This window comes from Lampetra planeri, chromosome 21, assembly GCF_965212315.1.
Source record: "Lampetra planeri chromosome 21, kcLamPlan1.2.h2, whole genome shotgun sequence".
Classification (NCBI taxonomy): domain Eukaryota; kingdom Metazoa; phylum Chordata; class Hyperoartia; order Petromyzontiformes; family Petromyzontidae; genus Lampetra; species Lampetra planeri.
This window is the reverse complement of record NC_136127.1, coordinates 4,210,398-4,234,261: the sequence shown is the minus strand read 5'-3', so window position 1 is coordinate 4,234,261 and position 23,864 is coordinate 4,210,398. Positions and strand designations below refer to the sequence as shown.

General features: G+C 43.2%; 2 protein-coding genes across 4 annotated transcripts; one reads left to right on the top strand and one right to left on the bottom strand.

Annotated features, from left to right (window-relative positions):
- Window positions 1-17,989, top strand: LOC144724536 (very-long-chain (3R)-3-hydroxyacyl-CoA dehydratase 1-like). Its single transcript, XM_078603769.1, has 7 exons — window positions 1-184; window positions 6,089-6,206; window positions 7,965-7,983; window positions 10,765-10,853; window positions 12,555-12,676; window positions 13,474-13,652; window positions 15,353-17,989. Exons 1-7 carry the CDS (start codon window positions 27-29, stop codon window positions 15,427-15,429), a joined length of 762 nt encoding a protein of 253 aa, XP_078459895.1. The 5' UTR covers window positions 1-26; the 3' UTR covers window positions 15,430-17,989.
- Window positions 17,608-23,780, bottom strand: RBM48 (RNA binding motif protein 48). Of its 3 annotated transcripts, none has more exons than XM_078603766.1 (6): window positions 23,585-23,780; window positions 21,139-21,329; window positions 20,182-20,342; window positions 19,073-19,626; window positions 18,576-18,666; window positions 17,608-18,148 (listed from the first exon to the last, which is right to left on the bottom strand). In XM_078603766.1, exons 1-6 carry the CDS (start codon window positions 23,669-23,671, stop codon window positions 17,952-17,954), a joined length of 1,281 nt encoding a protein of 426 aa, XP_078459892.1. In that variant the 5' UTR covers window positions 23,672-23,780; the 3' UTR covers window positions 17,608-17,951. The 3 variants fall into 3 exon arrangements, with proteins under 3 accessions (XP_078459892.1, XP_078459893.1, XP_078459894.1); XM_078603767.1 differs by lacking the exon at window positions 23,585-23,780 and adding an exon at window positions 22,585-22,875; XM_078603768.1 differs by lacking the exon at window positions 18,576-18,666.
- Between the last annotated feature and the right edge of the window lie 84 nt (window positions 23,781-23,864).

The window sequence follows — 23,864 nt, the reverse complement described above, 5'->3', positions numbered from 1 at the left end:
GGCATTGTTTCTCTGGAACAAAAAAAATGGCTGCAGAGGTGGAGGGTGCCGAGGCGGCTCAGCCCGCGGCCTCCGCGGAGAAGAAGAAGAAGGCGGCGGCGGCTGCGGCGGCGGGGAGCCGGGGCAAGGCGAGCTTCCTCGCCACGGCCTGGCTCATCCTCTACAACACGGTCATGACCGCCGGGTAAAAGTTGAACCCCCCCCCCCCTACTCGGCAACTCTTGCCGCACCACCACCACCATCACCACCATCATCAACTCACCACTCCACCACGTTGCCTGTCAGTCACTGGCGCGTGTGGAGAGAGTTGAGTTGCAACAGTGGCACGCGTGCGGCTAAACGTCTTCGTGCTTGGATGCACTCGCTGTGGTTGTTAGTGTTGCGTTTGATGTCGGTAGAGTGTGTTTTTGTTTGTTTCGTTATATTGGCGGATTGTCCAAGGCCTTGGCTAAGAAATCTCAGATGCTGCATTCGCCTCAAGCGCTGACATTGGTACAGTGTTTAATTTAACGCTTTAACAATTGTAACGTAAGAATCGTCTGCTTGTCGTTGTGATTATTTATGCTTGCGCTGCATTCACAATCGATGGTTTACGTTTTATATGTCGCATATAATGGGTTCACGTGGCATGTCCAGCCACTAGAGGCCGCCACATTTAACACATCGTTAAAACTATAATAATTGACACTTGCACGGGATCGCATAATTAATAGAATCGCGAGGATGGCGAAGCTTATCTCACCCCTAGTTGTCATTAGTAACAGGTAAAAGTACAGCCCTGTCATTTCCAACCCAGGTCACTGCTTGCAGAAGGGCCTTCTTCACCAGAGGGAACCAGAGGATCGAACCCTGTATGCCCCAGTGTTGTTGATAACAGTCAATTGTAATAACTCCTCTAAGGATTGACATAGTCTGGATAATATTTTGGTCTACTCTTTCGCGCTGGCCAAGATTAGAGTATCCCACGCTTTACCCCCATCGCAGCTAACCTGCAATAAGTGAAATATTCCACTTTTAAGTGTGCATTAATCGGGCTCTATGTGCCTGTGGTCATAACAATGAATCTTAAGAACCCTTAAGGATTGACTTAATCTGACTCTACGGAGCGCCAGTGATTAAAGTGAACCCAACGAGTTTTAGACATAACACTGTGGGTTTTGAGCCACGATAATTATCAGTGAACCTAAATAATCGTACAAGTTATCTTAGCTGGGCTCGTTTGAGCCTCGTGTAAATAATACTGCATGCTAGGAATCCTAACGCTTATTTAGTCTGGCAACTGTGATCCTTGGGGAATAACGCTGATTTAAAAAAACCCAAGGATTGCCTTAAGTCTGGCTGGCTCTATGATACCCGGGTATTGACGACGAAACCTTAGAATATTGGTGACGTTAATCAGCCTCTCTGAGTCACTGTCCCACATAGAGCCCTAAGAGTTTTGAGCGTGCGTTCATTTTATTTATTGCACTGATGCCCCCATGTAACAGGAATCGTAAGGGTGCCTTGGTCTGGCTCTGTGGCCTAGTTTTTATAGATTCCAAAGTACAGTCCTGGATGAAAAAAAATCAAGTACTGTGCTTTAAATAGGTGAATGTGTACATGTTTATCCAAATTATATCTAATGTACAGTAATGTATTTCTAAGTTGTTTTTTTATTAAAGTGTGCTTCCTGGAAACAGACTGTGGGAGGTACACACAGTGTCCGACGAAAACTAGTACCAGACAAATACGCCCGGATCCAGATGGTTTCAATTTAATCACAAAGTCCGCTGACCCCTTTGCATGCGGATAAGCACACTGTAGCAGTTGGACTTATTTTTAAAGTTGTGTGATATCGAGTGAAGAAACTTATTTGTGGAACCACGTTGCAGCAAATTTATAAAACATGTCTCCTTTACAAGAGAAACTTTGGACTGAAAGTCAGATGTCTCATTGCTCGCATGAGCCTGTCTGTCCATGTCAGCGGTTTGGAGCCGATGGTGAAAAATGTTGCATTTTCATGACAGGGCTCATCTATCCATCAGACAGCTACTGTTTGTGCGCCATAAGACGTGCTTATTTTTTCACTTCGGCGAGACGATGGGCTGGGTTGAGCCCTCATAACTGAGATTTAAATGTGCACCATCAAGCCTGGTTTAGATTCAACCTTAATTTTAAACCAAGTTAAAGTACTGTCCATCCGCTTACCTACCCAGCCATACAGCTACCGACCTCCTCATCCACCCAGTGAATCGTGGTGTGGAATGAAATCGGAATGGAGAAAGCCCACTCTTTAGACAGGCATAAGTCAAAAGCCTTCTTGTCGTACTACCTAATACATGAGACTCCCACCAACGCCATGTGAGTGAGAATCTGTTTCACATGATCAACTGCGCCATCTACTCCCCTTGAGATGTGCGTCATCATGCACAGTATGCAAGCACTCTGTAAATTAATCAGCCCACAGGGAGACAAAAGCAGCTGGGTGTGTGGTTTACTGGCCACATCACCCCACTGTGGCATATATATCAAGCTTAATAGGCGTTTGCTAACATTGCCTGCATCTGGGAAGATAAGATTTGCTGACAACTGGTACAAGTTGTTTGTGTGGAAGAATCTCGTGAAGTTGTACCACTGGGCAGGGTGCACCACCAGCTGAGATTTGGCAAGCTCCGGAAAAGGTGCTTGAATCTTCTCGTTCCCGGATTGGCGTGAATGCAGACTGGCTCTAACTTACTTCACAGTCAAACATGCCACCCTCCAGTGCTGACTTCAATTCATCACCGTGTGGCTGTCGCAATCGGACAGCCATTGCCAACATGCGCGTTACGTTACAATAACCGTGCATTCTTGCATGGGGTCACAGGCGGCCTAAAAAAAAGTTCAGTTACAGTATATCTTCTGGTTGTACTCCCAGCGTCATGTGATGAGACAAATACGTTGTCATTCAGAACCGTCACAGCAAGAAGTGCATAACCTTGTGATAAAGAACGCCTCCCAGAAAATAATGACAGAGGTGACAGAACTACTTCCAAGTTACCTAATTTAGACCTCTTTTTCCACACTGGGTGTCAAGCTTTTTTATATGCCCTGTTTGTGTTCACCACATAGAAAGTTGACTTTTAACGTTTATTTTAATAAATAGGTCAAATTAAGTGACAGTTTGGAGTAATATTCTTGGTTCTTTCGGTGAAATATAAAACAATAACATTTTATTTGATTGTTTAATATTTTTCAAATTTTATTATTTCCCTTCTACGTGACTTTACCAAAATAACCAAGAATATGAATCCCTGCAGTCACGAAAGCTTTCAATCAAAAGTTTGGAGTAAAGTTTACTTTTAGTGCAGTTACGTATGTAGAGCTGAGATCATCAGTTTTCTACACTTGCAAAATCAGTTTAATTAGAGCTAGATTTGAAGCTTTTGTGACTGCAAGGATTCATATTCTTAGGTTTTTTCGGTAAAGTCACGTAGGTAAAACATTAAAATTAATGAAAATAAAATAAAAATCACGACGTTTCGGAGGCAACACAAGTCTCCGTCCCCCCCCCTCTCCTCCCCCCTCAACTTGCTTTTAAGGGATTACATCTTGAATCATTGCCTCACTTGATGTAGCAAATCTGGCTGTGACGGTCCCACCTGATGACGGAGACTTGTGTTGCCTCCGAAACGTCGTGATTTTTATTTTATTTTACTTTCATTAATTTTAATGTTTTACCTACGTGACTTTACCGAAAAAACCTAAGAATATTAATTAGAGCTGTCAGAAACCTAGATAAAAATGTAGGATCTTATTAGTTTGCAGCACAATAACCTCAATCACTCGCTGATATCATTTTACTAACAATTCCCCAAAATTACAAATAATTTCGCATTATGTTGAAGAAAAGTATATCTGTGCTACATTCATCAGCATACTTTACATTGTACACAGTCTGAGCTGCGTCACAAAGAGAGGTAGGAAGTTTTGTGGGCTCATAATGTCTGCATCAGATCCGTTGGACCAACACAGCCGAGATATAATAGGTTTTAACCCAGGTTTCATTAACTGTTGATCAATCATGCAGAAGTTTATTGTATGGTCTCAGCCGGGTCGCCTTTTACTCAACTCAAAATGTCTCCTTGTTCATCTCATCTCTGTTGTTTTCTCTGAGCCGGTGGTGAAAATTCTACATTCCCATGACTTGGACCAGTATGTTCATATCACTACTATTTTTGATGTCTCAAAATGTGACGCTAATTTAATGAACCCTGAATGGACATTGCGTTGAATGGGTCATTTTCAATCTCATTGTGAGCCAAGCACTCTAACCACATTGCCACCATGCCTGATTTTCAATCTGCAATATTATAAAACTAAAATCTACAATATATTCTTTCATACTCTTTGGTTTTTTCGGTAAAGTCACGTAGGTAGATTTTTTCTAATTATGTATATATTTTTCTACCTACGTGCCTTTACCGAAAGAACCAAAGAGTATGGATTCCTGCAGTCACGAAAGCTTCAAATCAATATTCTTTCATGTTTTTATATCTATGGATTTCAAAAATTAGCTTCACTTTACAGCTTATTTTTATAAAAATGATAAATGCAAACAAAAAATGTGTAAACCAAGAAACACATTTCCCCATGTGTACACTGTAGACTAAAAACTGCTCACGTAGAGGTGACTAGATGCACAGCCATATCATTCACATTCCTTCTGATATGACCCACCAAGGTAATTGCTCATACAGCTCCAAAGGTTCATTATCTTTGGCACGTTGGCCCTATGGGTCGTACAATTTGTACAGCACTCGGGCTGATAATACAGTGTTTGTATTAGAGTGTGTCGGGACTATATTTAGCATGAAGCACATTGCAGAACACTTTCTAATGAGCAGTGCCATTCAAGTCTTGAGCTATACTTCAGTTTCACTTTAAATAAATTCCTAAATTTGGCTTTACACTGTTGATTTTATGGCTTTTAGTTGATGGTCTTCGTAATGGGGAAAGTATTTTTATTTATTTAAGTTTGTAATCCATACCTGTGTATGTGTGCAACCTACTAATACAGAGATATGTGAATTTCGTGACCGTCAGAAATTCATAGGACAATGGCGTGTTTTGGCTATCTTAAGGATATACGTAATGCGCTCTCATGAGAAATGCATGGAATTAACCAAACTCAGAAATTGCAGCGAAGCCCTATGTGCTGCCTCGTGTTGTAATCATAAGTCAACCTGGTCAATGAAAAGTTTTCCATACCTGCTTGGTTTCCAAAATAGCTGATTTTGCCCATTATGGAAAAGGCTATCTAGCAAAGTTTACTGCATGGATCAATGGTGTATTGTGCCATTCAGTGTGCCATATTCATTTATCATAAGTAAAAACACTCCATTTGCAATCTAAAAATACAGGCCTTAACACTCCTGTGCTACATTGTACTTTCATTCTACTATGCTTGTCTTTATAGATGTAAGAAACACAAGTGATAGTGGGTAATTATATATTTTTAAACCAATGGGACTAGTTTTTAATTATATGTTAGTTCTGATGTATTCGTTGTCTTGCTATGTGAAACAGGTGTTGAAAAAGCACACTTATTTCATAAATGTTTTTTCTGTTGTACAAAACCCGATGTAGTGGGAGCGATGAGAAACACCTTGGATTGCTCGTAAGTTTACGGTGGTGGGGAAGGGACCATTACATTTCCAGCTGTGGAAATATTGGGCTGTGACTAATAATGAGGAGCTAATGCATGACGGAGTGTGTAATGTGTGCACGTCATGCACAGACGTTATTTGAGCATACTTTACCATGCTGCTCAGTGTGGATTACTGCTGTTGGGGTGGTGGAAGCCTCGTTATATAAGTACAATAATGCAGTGCTTAGGTCCTGCTTAGCTTGTAAGATCAGATGAGATTGCGTGCATTCGGGGTGATTTGTCATACACACAATTAATTGTATATCAATAGTAAAATAAATTGTGGCATTTTAAATGCATTCATGTATGTAATATGTAATTAAGGGGCCTCTGTTACCCTAATGTTGGTAAATCCTGAACCGAGGCACTGTGTGGGTGCCTGCAAAATAATGGTTTTGTCTCTGGTTTCTTCACACTCAGGTGGCTGGTGTTGGCTGTGTCCATGGCTCGTTATGGGCTGGCCAAGGGCTCAAACAGGGGGCTGTATCGCTCAATAGAGAAGACCCTAAAAATCTTCCAAACGGGCGCTCTCTTGGAGGTAATTATGATCATGGTATCATCGTGCCATCATCATCATCGTCCCGTTCACAATTAGCAACATCGTAATAGTATAATTATCTTGAATATAAATATAATCATCACTGTGATCGTAATCACCATCATTACAATTTTAACTTACATGATTATCACCTACGACCGCTGTCATCATGGCTATGGCCCATCATCATTATCCCCTCAAATCTTTTTCATCATCCCAGAAATCACTGTTTGCCATGATCATTATAATTGGCCATCCGAAATGATCATTAATCATCATCATTATCAAGTCCATGATTTTGTGTCACGTTGCAGGAGTTTCAAAAGTGAATGAGTATCAATCATAATTTAATTAGATCTGAATTAGGTAAATATTTATGTAAAACTGAGAAATTACTTTGGTTTCTGCTGTATCCTTTTTAATGTTACAAGATAAAATCTCATAGTGCAATGATTACTGTGATATCAGTTTCTCATAGCTGTGTAGTTGTATTTCACAATTGTATTGTACTTGTTTTTGTGCTTTGCTGTGCTCATGTACAAATAAAGATACTTATAAGTTCTTCACCTGCAGTTCACTCAGCTTCATCGGTTACAATTTTAAATTTATAATTTGTATTGTTGTATCCTTTATTTATCCAATAGATTAAATAAACCCATTTAGACACAATGCAACTTTCCAGCAACATTTTATCATTTTACTCTGAATATAAATAAGCCTATTTATAATACTGTGTATTATTATTGAAGGGGTTATCTGCTGCTCAATAACTAATATTAGTGTAATTATTAATATGCCTGGTTAAACACTGATCATCATAAAAAATTCTACGAATTGAATTTTCATCAGGGCCCCAAGCTGGGATAGCACACATGCTGTCAGTTACAATGAAACGTGCTTAACCCTTTCCCATTCCGACAAGTTGGAGGGTGGGTCCCGTTCATCCACGTCATTGGAATGGGGAAGGGTTAAATAATTAAGTGAACTGTGAAAATGACGATATAATAACCAACATCAGTTACTCCAGAAAAATATTACGCGGCCCTAAATGTATGGATATGAGTGATTTATCACAACTTTATTGAGTACATTATTTCGTAAATATTTTGTCAGGAAATAGGATATTTGAGAAAAATAAAATTACCAACTATTATCACAATGTGATGATATTTTGCAAAACAAACAATACACTTATCACGGATCTTGTATCGTACGATATATCATAGTATCGCCATATCGTGCCAACGATAGAAATGACCAAAGCCGTACATTTTATGTTAAAGACCGATATTTGTTATCATGGCCGATATTCAAATTCAATTGTAACTAAACTTCCGCAAAGCATTTTGTAGAGGGAGGCAATTTAATTTAAAGGAGAAACCCATGTGTACTTAAGTTTGTTTTGTAATTTCCTACTATATAAAATGCTGTTTTAATATATCCGTATAACAGACAGGGGATACACCATGTGAAAACATCTGTAATAGCCTACACAGACAAACCTTATTAACTGTATATGTGGCAGTGCCGTTTGCGAGCACCTGGTAAGGCCTGAAGCTTGTGATATAGCTGAGGACACTACGCCTGCCAGTATTCATCTCTTCAATAATGATATTCACACACTGAACACTGGTACACATTTAAGGCCGAGTAGACCTGAATTTCTATCTTATTATATTATAGATATCTAGCAATATTCGAACTGTACTTGTCAATTGTTCTTCATAAACAAACCCACTTTGTTTTTTTTTTTCACAGGTGGTTCACTGTGCCACTGGTAAGTCTGTAGTCATCTACCTATTCATGTGTGCATTTGTAGAGTGGTGCATTGTTTAGAGTTATCTTCCAACTACAATCCACAATTCCCTTGTGTGTACCTTGCTTGCATTAATAGGTCCTCACAAACAACAGTTGCCTCTATGGTCTGTACGATTAAATAGGGAACTTCTTCGTGTATGTGTGCACAGAATGGGTGATTCAATCATAACGTGCTTTGGAAAGTATCTTTATACAGCACGTTCTTCTTCACCGGTTCAGTATAAGATGTTGCCAATTGTTGTGACATATTTAAGTAACTGCCTATGAAGGTCTGTGACATCTTCTTTAAGGGAAATTTTCAGATATGATGCCTGGTGACTCTAGGTCTCCAGGAGTTAAGGAAGAACCAGGGTTTCGTCACCTCGTGATGTGACTCCGATAACACAATTTGGATATATTAGGTTATAAACAGCTAGAGTGGGGTTGGCACACTACACTCTGAACCTGGCAACACAAGTTTGATTCCTGGCTGGGCGAATGATATCTTAATTGATCCAGGGCTTCATTCACCGTTCCATATTTTTACCAGCATGAAGAAGTATGCTCAATTACCCCTCAAACAGGCATGGTGTGGTGAGGCCTTATCAAGGAGTGGATTGACAAAAAGCTGTACATTATGATAGCTTCAGCATACATATCCTAAAAAGACCCTTAAATTAAATTTGTATTCCCATTATTGATGGTTTATTGTGATATCGGCATTTATTAAAATTATACAGCCACAGCATTTCAAGAAAGCATAATTTTTTTTCATAATTTTAAGAAATGCAAACCAGATGGCACTCCCAGCAAAGTGCTCAATTCACAGTCACAAAGTTAGCAAGTTCATATCCTGTTTGAGGGTTGACTCAAGCTATCATATTTCCCAGGGGACATTAAATTTAGCACTCGTGTCTGGGATGTCCACAGTTGTCATCTTCACTGTCCCCTTGCCAAGAACATGTGGCATTTCCAGCACTGGCTTTTGTGACTGCCATTGAAAAGCGGACCACCTATCCAATTAAAGTAATTCGATGAGTGACTTACATTTAACAAGGGATGTTCTTCTGCTAGTTTGTAGTCATATGATATTTACAGTGAGGCAGTACTGTTACTGGTAGGAACGAAGTGGACCAGACCACCAATAGATTATATCGTCCGTCCGTCCGTCCGTGTATCAACATCGCCCCCTACTGCAAACACTTGGCAGGACCCTACAAAAACCTTTTGACTCAGTGGGGCTTTCCTGGCTTAACAAGTGTAATAATACATTATGTTTATATTCTTTGGTTATTCGTTCCTACCAGCCCACCCCGCAGGGTCCTGTTATCCGCAACAATTAAAAAGGACGTGCCTAAAATCCCGCTACCCCTTGTTCATCCATAACCTAAAAATTACAGTCTAGCCATAATGAAAATGCTGACTGCAAGTGCGACTATTTCTGTAGCAGCCGCGAGCTATCCCTCTGCCCTGTGCCTTGTCTCCCCCTCACATAATCTAGGCGTGGTTTACGGAGGCTTGTGTGGTTAGAGCTGCGGCTAGAGCAGTGTTCTTCACTAACTTTCAGAGAGGTGGCCACTTTCGCAGATAATACATCGTCAGTGCGAGGGCCACCACATATTTGACACCATTGGGTTTGACAGCATGATGGGGTGTTTTCACATTTGTGTATAGTGGGGGGCCACACGTCAGGGCCAGCACTAAAGGCCAGTGGCTTGTGGGCCTTGCAATGAAAAACATTGGGCTAGAGCATTAGACTAGCAAACACAACGTTTGCAGGTTCAAATCCAAGTTGGTGAGCCAATCATAAGCATCTCTCTGAGATTTATAAAATGAGTACCACTTTGTTGGAAATAAAAAGTGGGTCCCTATGGTAAGACTGGCTTCCCATAGTAAACATTTAGAATTTTAAACACTGGGCCAAGGCTGCTAAGGAATATGAACCAACTCTAATGCTTATAGGAGTATGAAGACACTTACATGAAAAAATATATAGATATAATTTATAACGGTGTAGCCCTTGCAATGCATTGCCCACGTCACTGCTGGTCGAAGGGCCTCCAAGGAGGTCCAGACATCGTGAAAGAAGTCGGAGTTATTACACTTTACCCCACCACACGCAACCTGCCGATCAGCTAATTGTTGTATACCATTTTATATTACTGGGTGGACAGAGTAGGGGGAATTAAAGAAACTTGCCCATAGTTTAAACTGTTGTGCCGGGAGATCAAATTGAATTGCAGCATCCATATTTACATAAATATACTTTGTGTGTTTATATATGGACAATCAATGATACTATTGCCATTATTTGAACATTAAATTGAGACATTTTCATCTGGAACACTCACAGTGAGCAATGTAACAGTGTATAATCACATTTTATAAGCGAATACTGGTGGAAGTTTACACTACTGATGAAGCCACTTTAATAATCCTCCCTTGCTGAACTTTAATTGGTGCTTTGTTTATGCCCAGACAATATTGTCACACAAGACACAAACCTAAAAGTCATTGTATGTCAAACAACTTAGCTATAATATGCCACGTTAAATTAACACCACGTTTAAGATCAGCTTGCACTGTGGCACAGAGATTATGTTTTAATAACTTGCACCCGAAATGCACATTCAAACCAATGGTCTTGATCTTGCTGGCTTTGTGCTCTAACATGTCCAACACGAGCCTGCTGATCTGCCCGTCCAGAATTTAATTTTAAACACCAAGGCCAGTGAGCATGCTTGTGTTGCTCTTCCCGCAGGGATTGTGCCGTCTTCAGCTGTGCTCACCGCGTTTCAGGTGTCGTCTCGAGTTTTCTTGGTGTGGGCTGTCACAGACAGCGTGAAGCCAGTAAGACCACACATTATCACCATCTTCACGATCCATCCTAGCCACCGTCACGAAATGTACACGTTTTGCGCAATAAAAATTTGAAGTCGCTGGGTGGCTCAGACCATGTCCAAGCACCACAACAATCGCCATTGCCACTAAGTGGTGGTAATGTCACCACAGCGCTTGTGCCAGACAATGTGCACGTTAAGCCCAAGTGAAGTGTTGAACGCCCGTTGGCGGGAGGTTACAGGTCAGACCCAGGTGCTATGGGTTGACTGAATGAGATGACTGGCCGATGCACCACCTGTGCCCTACTGTGCCAACTTGCTGCGTTTTAACCACCTGGCACTCTGCTCATTGTTGTGAGCATCGTTCGTCTGCCCTCCATTGTTGCTGAAGGGTGACTGCTTCCAACTGCCCAGTAACATCCTTCACGAGCCTCCTCCCCAGAGGCCAATCTTGACACTGCTGTTATCAGTCATCGGCAAGTCCACTCAGCTCCACGTCCAATCACGGGCAACGCAAGACCCTCCAATGATTAAACTTGATTCTCAAGTGGAATGAGTTGTATTTATTCCAAGAAAAAAATTCATGTTTGTTCCACTTTGGCTTATTCCAGCTGTGCAAATTAAATTTTTCGGCTTGATTGGCATAAGACAAACACTATTGGCAGGGAATCTAAAACGAGTGCTTGTGTGGATAAAGATGCTTTTGGGATGGATTTATGAAATAGTTATGTGATGTTCTCTTTTGGCGTTTTTCTTTTAACTCAAGTTGGCACCTCGTAGTTGGCTTCCCAAGTGAAATGTCTTCATTAACTTATTGCCGATTGGAATATAATTATGTAAAGGAGTTCCAGCCTGGGTGTGAGTCTTGAAGGTTGTCTTCATTATGTCTTTCACACAATACATCGCACATCAGGGAATTACCTCGTTCATGAGCCACCCTTAACCCCTTTATATCGCTCAAATGATCTGTCACTCATCAATAATCAGTCATCAATTAAGATGTGGTTGTCCTTCTCATAGACAATTAATGTTGACGGCTTCTCATGTTTGCATCCTCGAAGGAATCATGGACTGAGTCAACGCTATACTGAGATTTGAACGCCACAACCTTAAGACTTTGAGTGGACTGTATGCAACAGCACCATCCAGCCAAACAGCCTCGGTACAAAGCAAGCAGTTAATTAAGATAAACATGTTCATATGATGAATAATTTGAAATTGCAATATCGCATTTTATTGCAATGTTATAAAACGGTTAACTTGGTGCATTTTGATCAAATAACTTCGCTTCCATGGCTGTCATTACATTAAATAACCAAACCAATGTTTCTGGGTCCCACAACCTTCCATTGGCCATTTTCACTCAAACGAGACCATACTTCAGATTTCGGTTACTTGGGTAATTGGATAGGAATAAAAGCTTGTGCACGAAATGAATAAATGCGTTTTATATTAGCACGTGTTTGTATGAACGTATATCAATTTTTTTTTTATATTTGGAATAATATGGGTACATTATTATGCTGTGGAATGTCTGATGCATTGCATATTCTGAACTGTATGAATATAAGACATATGCGCGCACAAACCAAAGTCAAAATGTCTACGTTTTTGAATAAGAAATGGGGTGGAGTTCAGAGCTATTGATTGAAACTCCACATTCTCATGGTGGATGCCGTTTGAACATGTACACAAATGATGTGTTTTTCAGGTTCAGAATGAATATAGTGTCCTGATTTACCTGAGTGCCTGGACTCTGACGGAGATCGTCCGCTACTCATTCTACACCTTCAGTCTTCTCAAGTACCTCCCTCGTGCCATCAAATGGGCCCGGTGAGCCACACGTCACTATCAATTAAGTTACCTCTTTGCCCAAGAGCTCGAGGGGACTCGGACGGTGTGCTGGAAAATCACGTGGCTCCGACTTTTCGGCTGGAAGCGTGGCGCAGTTGTACCACTTGTGCCTCACATCAAGAAGGTCCTGGGTTCTATTCCCTACTCGAGCACCATTCTGCGTGTAGTTTGTACATCCCCCCCCCCCTGTTCTGCACGGGTTTCTTCCAGGTTCTCCCGGTTTCTTTCCACAGCAAAAAAAACACATTGTAACTAGTATTGCCCAAACACCTCTGCAAATTACTCAACTGGGAATACAAATAGTAACATCGTCTCCTACTACAATAATGTGGCAGTACCATCCTGAAAAGGTGTCTAAAGGACTGGGTGAGGCTTTCCTGTTAAACAAGTGAAATAAATAAATGTTACTTTCAGCTTCAAACTTATGTTGGGATAGCCTTGGGAAGCACAACATAGGTTGGGTGGTCTGCGGAATATGACTCGATTATTTTCTGAGTTGCATCTGATTTGGACGTATATATTCATACAGGTAGGAACAACAGTTCCACACTGCCCACCAGGGATGATTTGTCTGTCTGGCGTGCATAGCGCTTCGGGTGGGCTCAGCACCACGTGACGTGCCGCCCCACGCAGATTGCGCCACGTGACACGGATCGCACGAATGCGCTGTCCAACCAAGTTCCTACCTGCCAACTCCGAAAGAACGTGTTTGAGGCAACCGTGCTAATCGGAGCGACGGGCTTGGCGGGCATTTTGCTGTGACGTTGCCCATTTAGGTACACGCTGTTCATCGTGCTGTACCCACTGGGCGTGACGGGCGAGCTGCTCACCATCTACCATGCGCTGCCCCACGTCTACCGCTCCAAGCTCTTCGCGTACCCACTCCCCAACGCCCTCAATATCTCCTTCGACTACTACTACTTCCTCATCATCGTCATGATCTCCTACATGCCAAGTGAGTGCTCAAGGCCTTTTGTCATTTTAATAAAAATCATGAGGAAATAATGACATTGTACTGCATTTTCCCAGGAACGCCTCATCGTTGGACCATAACACTGGTGGCGAGATGTTAATTACCTCGACTGGTATACAGGAGGTGGTGGGTTCGATCCCAACCCTGATGCCTATATATTTGGAGTTTGCTTGTTCTCCCTGTGGTCGCATGGATTTTTCTCGAGGTCCTCCAGTTTTTCTCTCCACATTTAGAATAATTTGTTTAGAGTAATTTGGCTGCTATACATTTGTACATGATAAGCCACTTCGTTGAGCTATTATTTATTGCCAGGTTGCTTCTGAAAAAGAGCGATGAAGCTCAGTAGGCCTTACTTGGTAAGATAAAAATAGTGAAATAGTTTTAAATTTAAGATTCGATACAAAATATTGCCAGATGATAAATGTATTATCAGTGATTGGGCTGAAACTACAAAAATGCTTGAATCTGTATTAATTACATGTTGTGTAACCTTAGATTTCATTGTTTCTGGCTTACTGCTGCGACACAGCCTTTGATCTCTTCTAGTTTCCTAGCCACCTCACTAGACTCTTCTTTTGAGGTGATAATAATGTTGCCCTTTGTGTATCCAGCAGAGCCTAGCTGAGTAGCGATACTCTTCTCAGCAGGCTCTTGCATGGAGATGCTTGGTCCCTTTATTTTCAATGTGTTTTTGAAAATGAGAGCAAGTTGGAGAACCGTGTGAAAGCCCATGAATATTACGCTCGTTTATCTAGGAATGCCTCGCTGAGCCTCGTGAACATTTTTTTTTAGGGTCCTGTGAACGGTAGGGGGCTGTAATTGCTTTGTAATTTCCAATTTAGAAATTTGCGGGTAATTTTTCAAATTTGACAAAGATATATGTTGAACTTCTTTCGCACCGGACGTAACCATCTGTGCTAATTGGAGGTGCGGCGGGAAGGACTAAACACAAAATCAGTTCTAAATAAATGGGTTTTCAATCCAGATTTACAAGTGCATAGCTTCAGTGGCTTCCTAATATCGGCCGCAGAAACGCATCTGAAAGCACGCGATGCGGTTACCATTTTTGTTCGATGGCTAGCCAAAAAAATTACCAAGACGCCAATACACAATGGCCTGCTCTTGCGAATGAGGTCGCAGGATCTTTGTCGTTGACTGTGAAGCAGATGGCTTATTTTTACCGTGAATCCACCTGCAGTACCAATCAGGCCGGTTGCTGGAGTATAACCATGAGCCTCTGCAACAGGCAGTGAATGCACAAACACAAGGTGCTGTCGCTTTGAAGGCATCGCACTCAAAACAGTCCTCGGCAATAGGTTCGAAGCCCACTTGCTTCAATGCTTTCTCCTCGATACTCTGCAAAGTAGTAGATTAGGAGTTTCAACGCCGCATGTATGGCTCTCCATTGTGCTTTCGGGTTTTACCACATGTTTTTCGGCATGATGTCCGACATTTCATTCGACGAGTTCCCGAAGAAGCTCCCAGCACATGAAGCGACGTGGCAGATATAATGCTTGAACAATGCGCAGTAAGACCCAAAAACACATCGGAGGGCAGTGCATGTTTACGAAACCTACATGAGCCAATCCCACATAAAATCTGCGGCATATGTCGCTACAATGTCTAGCTGTTGACGATTACATTGTCTTTCCTTTGGTCCCTTTCCCTTGCCCTTTCACCAGTCTTCCCACAGCTCTACTTCCATATGATGTCCCAACGCAAGAAAGTTCTTGGAGAGCCGAAAGCCAAAGAATCGTAACGGGCCACAACCTGTACACCAGCCATCACGGAACATCAGGGACAAGGCTTTCAAAGGAAGATGCAACCCAAAACACAAATGGGCAGTATTTGTCATCATTACTAAAATACAAATCAACCACGATGCGACAGTTACAATCTGCTTCTTTAAATCAAAAACTGTCGTTTCACCTCCCAAATCCCTCCCGTTTACGAGACAAAGCGCTGCCAATACGGTTTATAAACGAATGTGAAGAGACTCTCACAATGAACTGCAGCACGTTGGGATGCGAAAGGGTTGAAGCTGCTGCTGCTGCCTCGTGAACGGCGGTGGAGACTCGAGTGCCTTGATTGTCGCCACGGCTGTGGGTTTTGTGTTGCGGTTGCTAGAATGCATCACTTGTGCAGCTGCATAGTGCAGTAATAGACAGATTGTGTGAGCAGGACAGGAGGGTGTTGTCCCCAATATCACACTTGTGATTTTCACCCACGCACACACAAGTCATGTGACGTGTCTTACAGCCATGCCCTGGTGACATCAGTAGAGGGCGCTGTAGCGAATGCCCCTTTCACATTCACGTTCCTCTGCACTTACTAAAACTTTAAACTCGTGTCAGGCGTCGCAGAATATAGACAGTGTGTGCATAATGTCTATTTTGGATTGCTTCTTCATAACATTGGAATAGTTTGTCTTCCTCACTGCGTGGAAGACCATTTGATTTTTAGAATCCACTGGAATTTTGTTTAATCTTGTTATAACCATTTGAGGTTGGCATCACTTGAAATTAATCATCAGGATAGCCATTGTAACCTTTAGCTGGTTATATTTGTTTTTTTTCTTTTTTGCAGGCACAGTAATTTATCATTTGGCTTTTGATGTCAGAGTGTATAGCATCTATTTAAAAGCATTGGGCTTTGGTTTTTTCCATTTTAAATGAGTAGGCAGCTGTCGACGTCAAGTCAATTTGGCTTGGCAGCTACTGCACTAAATGCATAAAACACTGATTGCAAAGTAAAAATACTAATGTTTTTTTTTTAATATTGGTATGCACCCATCCTAAAATGTGAAATGGGGTGGTGCTCATCTTCGTTGACAGTGGTGGAATTCCACATTCCTATGACGGAGACCAGTCTCTTTCCCATGACCTCTTGCCAGCGAGCCTTTGCCACCTATACTTTCTTTAGCTGGCAAAATTGCCGTGCTGGTCACAGCCAAATGGTGGCTGTGTTGGCTGGTCGGTTGAGAGGGCAGGTGCAAGACGACCATCATGGTAGTCTTGATGTCCAGTTTTTTTTATTGGTCCTCCATGGACTGGTGACTACCATCCTCTCCCCTCTCTCATCGCTATTGCCCTCCACGAGCTCTCTGCTCCAGCAAAGCTTTCTGTTGAATCCCTCAATCTTCGCTCCGTGGGAGGTTGCTCATTCTTCTCTACTGCACCCATAGGCTGGGACTCTTTTTCTACCGCACCGTCCGTGCTGTCAACTCCCGTTCCTGTTCCAGTCCAAAGACGATTTTTCCAACCTGCCTTCTCAAAATATGTTCAGTGTTTCTCTACAGCATCTTGAGATGCAATTACATTTCAAGTCATTTAAATTTGTATCATGTCTGCACCTAATCTGCATGGTCATTGACATTTTGAATACGCATATTTACCGTCCATATCAAGAACAGATATCCATACATTGCCAATTGAGGGCAATTCTGTTTTATGTATGATCTAATACAAATTGGGTTTAAATCTGAATGGGAAATGATACAATTTTCACCCCTATGTATGTAAAATATTTTGGTTTAACCCATATCAGAGTTTGATGAAACACTTATACTTTTTACCCTCATTAACAAAGGTTAAAAAGCTGCTAAATCACCCAGAACACAGCATATGAATCTCCTTAGAACTATTTTTTAAGTTGCATCTTCAGTCTGTGAATGCATTTGTCTTGTGTGTTAAAGAGCAAGTAATCAAGTCACATAAATCATCTGACCCAAACAGTGTACAAAAGAGCTAAGTGAAAAATACAAAGCACAAGCCAATTGAAACTGACACAAAACATTACCAAGGCTAAATGTTACACAACTTGGGAAAACTTTGCACTCACATGCTTAAAGTTAGTGAAGTGTTCACATGCTACTTGCTGCCCTTAATCATGTTTACACAGATACAAGCTTACTAAATTATACACTTTTCGACAATGCTTTAGCAGTAGGGCTTTATTGATGATTTTAAAGTGTGGTCGGTTAAGGGTTTAATTGTGGCAACGCAATAGTAGAGTACTCGTGAAGTTGGTAATAATACTATTGTGGAAATGTATGCCCCAAGAGATGTTGGTGAATGTTCTAATTCATCCGATTGTTGGTGAAACACATGCCGATGTTTGTGTTGTCAACAATTACAAGCTTAGCAAAGGCAATGTGTTGCAGCTGTGTAATCAACATGTGAAACTGGCCCATAGATTTTTAAAGCTGGTGGTGTTATTGGCCTGTTGTGCATACACTGGATTGGTTACCATATGGGCTTTTCCCCACAACACAATGGACTCTTAAACACAAAGGATACAAATAAACGAATGAAACAATTGCTCAAAAGTGTTCGGGTTTTTTCTTCCATATACACAGCTGGCAATATACAGCTGGCAACATGTAAGAACATTTAATATCATATTCTTCTGCGGGCTTTTGCTTGCGTTATGGGCCCTTGATGTGCAGAAGAGACATTCGACGGTGCAGCATCTGTAACCTGAAAAAACAAACGTACCATGTAAAATGAAGAGATGCATACAATACACTATATAGTTGCCAAACTATCCCGTCTTTAAAGTGTCAAAGAGTCTCTGCTCAACTCCACAATGGGGTATTGCTCATCTCTGTTGATGGCCCTGAACCAGCCCGTGGAAATACCACATTCCGCTGGGGCCATTCCCTCAACGGGACAACCTCTTGACTTCAACTCGTTTTCGACTTGGGGAAGAGCGGCAGCCTGAATTGATCCTTGTATGGGAAGGGATACAGAGAAGCTATATTTTATTAAAACCCAGAAATTCAATGGTACTGGCTCAGTGCATTAACAGGAACATTGATGATCTCCCTGAGAAATTCCAGCCACCTCTATAAGATGCTACCATTTCGGGTTTTAATTGTGTTCACGCTTACGGTGACTTTCAGACCGTATTCCATTCTCTTCTTCTCCCCCCTCCTCTTTTCCGAACATAGATGGACTCGTCCATCTGACCAACTGCCAAATCGCTGTCCGTGGTGCTGACGTTAAGAAAAAAAATGCCACTTTTTAAAAAAATTATTGCTGTGGATTTCGCACCTGATGATGATTGCTTGTGTTGCAGTCGAAACGTCGTGAGAATTTTATTGTTTTATATTTTTATTATTTTATTATTTCCCTTCTACGTGACTTTACCGAAAGAACAAAGAATAAGATGCTACTCCTTTAAGTGGTGGTCACGTTGATGACATTACTGATCACATTATTGTTAATAACACTTATAGTAATATGATGAACGTGAATGCTATTAATGATACTGTTACTGTGATTGAGCATGATGATAATGTTGATTTCAATGATTATTTCATGGCCCTGTTGATGCTGGTGACATGCTGTCGCTACGTGATACTTTGCTCGTGCCACGATGGTCGTCGGTAAGTGACCTACCTGTCGTATGCGATCCCGTATAAGTTCGGCCGAGGCATTGAGCGAAGCATCTCCCAGGTCCACGTCCTTGGGGATCTCCGGAGGCAGCATCGGCCCAAGCATCGGCCCAACCAGCGGCTCATTCACATCCTGATGAGACGTCCGTCCACCCATACCTCCCTCCAACCTCAGCTGATTCCGAGCCTCCAGCAGCGCTGATCGTGGCACAAACCGCGCCACTGCCTCATTCTTCCGCCGCGAGACTTCGTGGTTCAAGGGACCCCTGGATTCTGTATGTCCTGCAAGCGTTGCTCGTTGCCGAGAATCGGAGTGCTCCCTGGATTCTCGGTACCCCTCCGTGTCTTCACTCAGGCGCCATGAGGGCGGCATGCGGGCGGCGGGCGGAAGGTGCTGAGGGGGCGGTGGGATCATGGGGAAAGAATAAGTTGGAAATGATGGTTCCTGGTCCCCGCTTGCTTGCTCATCTTCATTGTGTGGTTCTCTCCGTCCGCGTTTAGGCTCGTGGTGAGGAGGGGAACGGCTCGTGGGTTTACCAGTGTCACCGTGTTTGTCGTCTGCAAAGACCATGCGTGTGGTTAGTATCACTGATTATAACAGCATCTGCATGGCACCAAGCAAAGGATATAGACAAATTAAATATAATGAGGGACAGTGCTTATGTCGATTTGCTGCTTTAAGCCAGTGGTGGAAATTCCTTGTTCTTATGGCAAAGGCCAGTCTATCCACAAGAAAGCACTGTTGGCCTTCCCACAAAGTGGTGCTCATTTTGTTGTCTGGGGGGGGGGGGGGGGATAATGGGTTAACAGTGCCAAGTATAATTTGTAAACAAACATAGAATGTTTTCAATGTTGCTCTTACCAATGTATGTCTCATGGATGAAAAAGAGTGCAAAGATGGACTTTATATGCATGAATAGGCATGCATGCATATAAAATAGCTTGGTAGATTTGTACATCGCCTTTATTTAAACCTGATTAGTCTAATAAGACGACACCAGTTGCAATCAAATATCCACACTACGAACTACCTACAAATAACACAAAGGTAAACTCCCCTTTCCACCCTGCAGATAACCAGATTCTCAGAAGTCCCACGGCAAATCGCTGCACCTGGCAAGACGGGGCCGGGCATGCGTGCAATTCGCTCGACGTAACGCCGTCTCGCCTGCAGCTTGCTCCGTGCCTCCTCCACGCTCTCAAACTCGGGAGCGTAGCACACGTGCAGCACTCCTCCAAAGAAGCTCCTCTCGTCCAGCCGCCTCTTGGCCACCCTGTAACAGCGAGGCAGAACCAGTGGACACAGCAAAGCCTCCATCATCACGGATGTCCTCAACTCAGTGTTACTTTCTTCTGCTCGGTGCATCAGTGGTTGCAAAGCCAACATGCAACCTTCAAGGCCCACTCTTTTAGTATTGCCACCAATACTAATGCTCTTGGTAGCATATCTTTTGGTGTCAACTTCAGTGTCTTGCTCAATGACCTGCCCTCCCCTCTATGCTGATCGTGTGCCACCCACCACAACTTCCTTTTACGAACTATACAGTAAAAGCTTGGATTGCGAGCATAATTCGTTCCGGAAATGTGTTTGTAATCCAAAGCACTCGTATATCAAAGCACTCGTATATCAGTTGTGATCACGTGACGCTCGGCAGACAAAGCGTATATGTATTACTCGTATTGCAAGACCTCGCTCGTTTATAAAATTTATATTTATTTAAAAATGTTGCTCGTCTTGCAAAACACTCACAGACCAAGTTACTCGCAATCCAAGATTTTACTGTATATGCCATGCTTTCTAACTCCATTCTGTTGCTTTACCGTATTCCACGTTACTTTCACTATGTCCTGCCAATGCTGGGATCTTCACTTCCTGAAGAAGACCCCAGAACTTGGGGTGGTGATGTCCAACGCTTCTTTGGGAACCGAAGCTCCCAGCATGTGCAGTGAAACGCAAGCCATTGTTCCGAACAACCCCCAAATAAATCCAAGGAGAGCTAAGACGTCACCATGACTGCGGCCCTGTATACCGCGGGTACTTGCGTGCAAGCGGCGAGGAAGACCTTATACCTGGCGCTGTGCACGTCGCCGTACTTGATGAGGTAGACGTCGGTGAAGGGCTCGGCTGGATACTCGTCCATGGCGTGGTATTCCTGCACGGCGCCGTACAGGGCAAACAGCTGCACCAGCTCCTGTGCAGCCCCCAAGGCTGGGACGCCCTGCACCAGCAGGTAGCGTGACTCCTGCGCGATGGTGTACACCTGCAGGAGGCCACAGTCGTGGGTATCAGACAGAGGTCGCAAACGGGTTTTGAGTACGCCTTTTGGTGTCATCTGGTCCAACACCAATGGAGACTAGGCTCTAAGGAAAGCTGTCTCGGGTGTGGGCCAATCAACTTCAAGGACAGTGCATATCATTATCATCATCAGAGTTGTTTCTTTTTGTTTGCATTTTGACTACTTGTGTTGTGGTTATTGCAAACATGATGCCTTGTATAAAGGTGTCAGTTTTGTACCAGTTTAAAGGGTAAAAACCTACTACTATATTTTGCCACTGGTAAAGGAGGTCTCATAGTGTAAATACGAAGCAAATTAAAGCAGTGCAAATGATAGGAAAGGTAAGCAAATCACTAACATACATGCGTAAAATAGGGTTTTGATTCCTTACCCGTACCCGGCCGCACCAGGGTCGCAAACAGGTACCCGATACCCGTACCCTACCCGATGCCCGGCTACCTGTACCCGGCCGGGTGTCGGGTAGGGTATTGGGTACCCGATTGCGACCTCTGGGATGAAGCCATGTTGCAGGCGCGGGTGGGTTGATTCTAGGAACTTGAATTGTGAGAAGGGACAAGACGTTGGGAAATGAGTGACAAACGGTTACTCACCAGTGACTCACGGCTTACCCGTACCCGGCCGCACCAGGGTCGCAAACGGGTACCCGTACCCGGCCGGGTACGGGTAGCCGGGTATCGGGTAGGGTATCGGGTACCTGGTTGCGACCTCTGGTATCAGACACATCTGGCAAAGCGATGCACTGCAGCAATGATGATATATCACGGCCAATGAAGAGTAACGATTCAGTGGGTGAAATGCAGATACACACCGCCTTAAAATGTATATTTAGGGAAGCGCGAAGTTCTATGGCCCACGGTTTGGTGTTTGTAGCCAGAGTTGCAATCCTTACTGCACCGCAGGCATAAGGAGATGTATATCGATGAGTGGCAGGCAGTGCTGGCTTCAAACATGTGCAATGCGGACCCACTTTTTTAAAGCACCTCACGGTAAAAGTGTTTTGTCTGTTTCGATTGAAAGCTTTCGTGGCTGCAGGGATTCATATTCTTGGTTCTTTCGGTAGTCACGTAGAAGGGAAATAAAAAGATAATAAAAATTCTCACGACGTTTCGGCCACAACGCAAGTAGCCGTCCTTATTCTATTATTTCCCTTCTACGTGACTTTATCGAAAGAACCAAGAATATGTTTCGTCTGTATTCATGTCTGTTTTGCTTCTTGTACCCCAGTCTCTTCTTCCTCCATGCCGATCATCCGTGCGCATCTCTCCCCCTGGGCTCTGAATGTGTCTCACTGCATCTCTCCATGCCTGCATCTCTTCACATCTGTTCCTTTCCGGGACTATCTCTGTATCTTTCTCCGCTTCTATTTGCCTGTCCGTGTCTCTCCGTGTCTGCCTGCGTGTACCGTGCGTGTCTCTATCACTCTCAGACCAGTAACTGTGTCTTGCCTCTAATCGTGTCTGTGTCGCTCCTTGGGTCTGTCTAGGGCCCCAGCTCGGACAATTTACTTTTGTCTGCCGAACAACACGCTCTAGAATTCGACGTTTCGCGCCACTTCCTGAAGAATTGCACAACGTGGCTGCGGGGGAGACGTCAAGTGAGGGGTAAATGGCAACAGACGGCGTGAATCTGTAGCTTAAAATCTATCAATTCAATCCACATCGAGGGGTGGTGGGGAAGGAATTGCTGTCCACTCAAGTGCACTAAATCATCTCGTAGTACTGTACAACAATGCTGGGGAGTGAAAGTGTCTCCCGGCTCACTGAGCAATCGATCGGTGGTGGAAATTACACATTACTATGGCGTGCAGCACGCGATATTTGTCTGCTACTGGCGTGTATTTGCTGTACGTGGAGAAAACAGGCAGGGAAATGCTTCAGTACTTTCCTCACATATAAGTCGAAGCAAATAGCACATTCGAGTGTAAGAATTATTAAAAGGCGACGTGTTTCGCTACTCAAAATGAGCAACGCGGCGGCGTCAGACCATGGAAATTCCGCGTTCATATGGCGGGCGCCAGTACATCCACAGGCCAACCAATGTTACCTTCTCGCAACGTGTTACTGTCGTCACCAATCCCGCGGTTAAATGCGATACCGCTGCTGCGTTGGCAGTGGTCCACAAGCCACAATTAACGACAACAAAACATTCGTGAATAACATCGCGGCCTTAATGCATAACAGGCGACGTTTCGGTCAATGGCCCTTCGCGTTTGTATTTACCTTCACGGCCCTGGGCCGGTTCCCCTCACGGTATTTAGGTCGATTGAAGCAATGGGGCTGCTGCTGGTGATGTTTATGAGGCTCCATAACATTGACAATGACATTAACAATCGAAAATGTTTAAAACTTTCCCGACACCGAACACGGCGTGGGAGGTGCGTGGTGCGTGCCCACTCGCAAATGGCGGCCATCTTACTCGGGGAAGCGAAGCGAGGCGGGGGAGGAATCGTGATGACGTCACTCACGAGCGGTCATCTTCCGTTGTCTGTATATCCCTTAG

Excerpts from the sequence above, each read along its gene's own strand:
- LOC144724536 (XM_078603769.1), top strand. The coding sequence starts at position 27 with ATGGCTGCAGAGGTGGAGGGTGCCGAGGCGGCTCAGCCCGCGGCCTCC. Across the intron at positions 185-6,088 it reads AACACGGTCATGACCGCCGG|GTGGCTGGTGTTGGCTGTGT; the intron begins GTAAAAGTTGAA and ends CTTCACACTCAG. Across the intron at positions 13,653-15,352 it reads CATGATCTCCTACATGCCAA|TCTTCCCACAGCTCTACTTC; the intron begins GTGAGTGCTCAA and ends CCCTTTCACCAG.
- RBM48 (XM_078603766.1), bottom strand. The coding sequence starts at position 23,671 with ATGGAGCCTCATAAACATCACCAGCAGCAGCCCCATTGCTTCAATCGA. Across the intron at positions 21,330-23,584 it reads ACCGGCCCAGGGCCGTGAAG|GTGTACACCATCGCGCAGGA; the intron begins GTAAATACAAAC and ends GGCCTCCTGCAG. Across the intron at positions 20,343-21,138 it reads GGCGACGTGCACAGCGCCAG|GGTGGCCAAGAGGCGGCTGG; the intron begins GTATAAGGTCTT and ends TCGCTGTTACAG.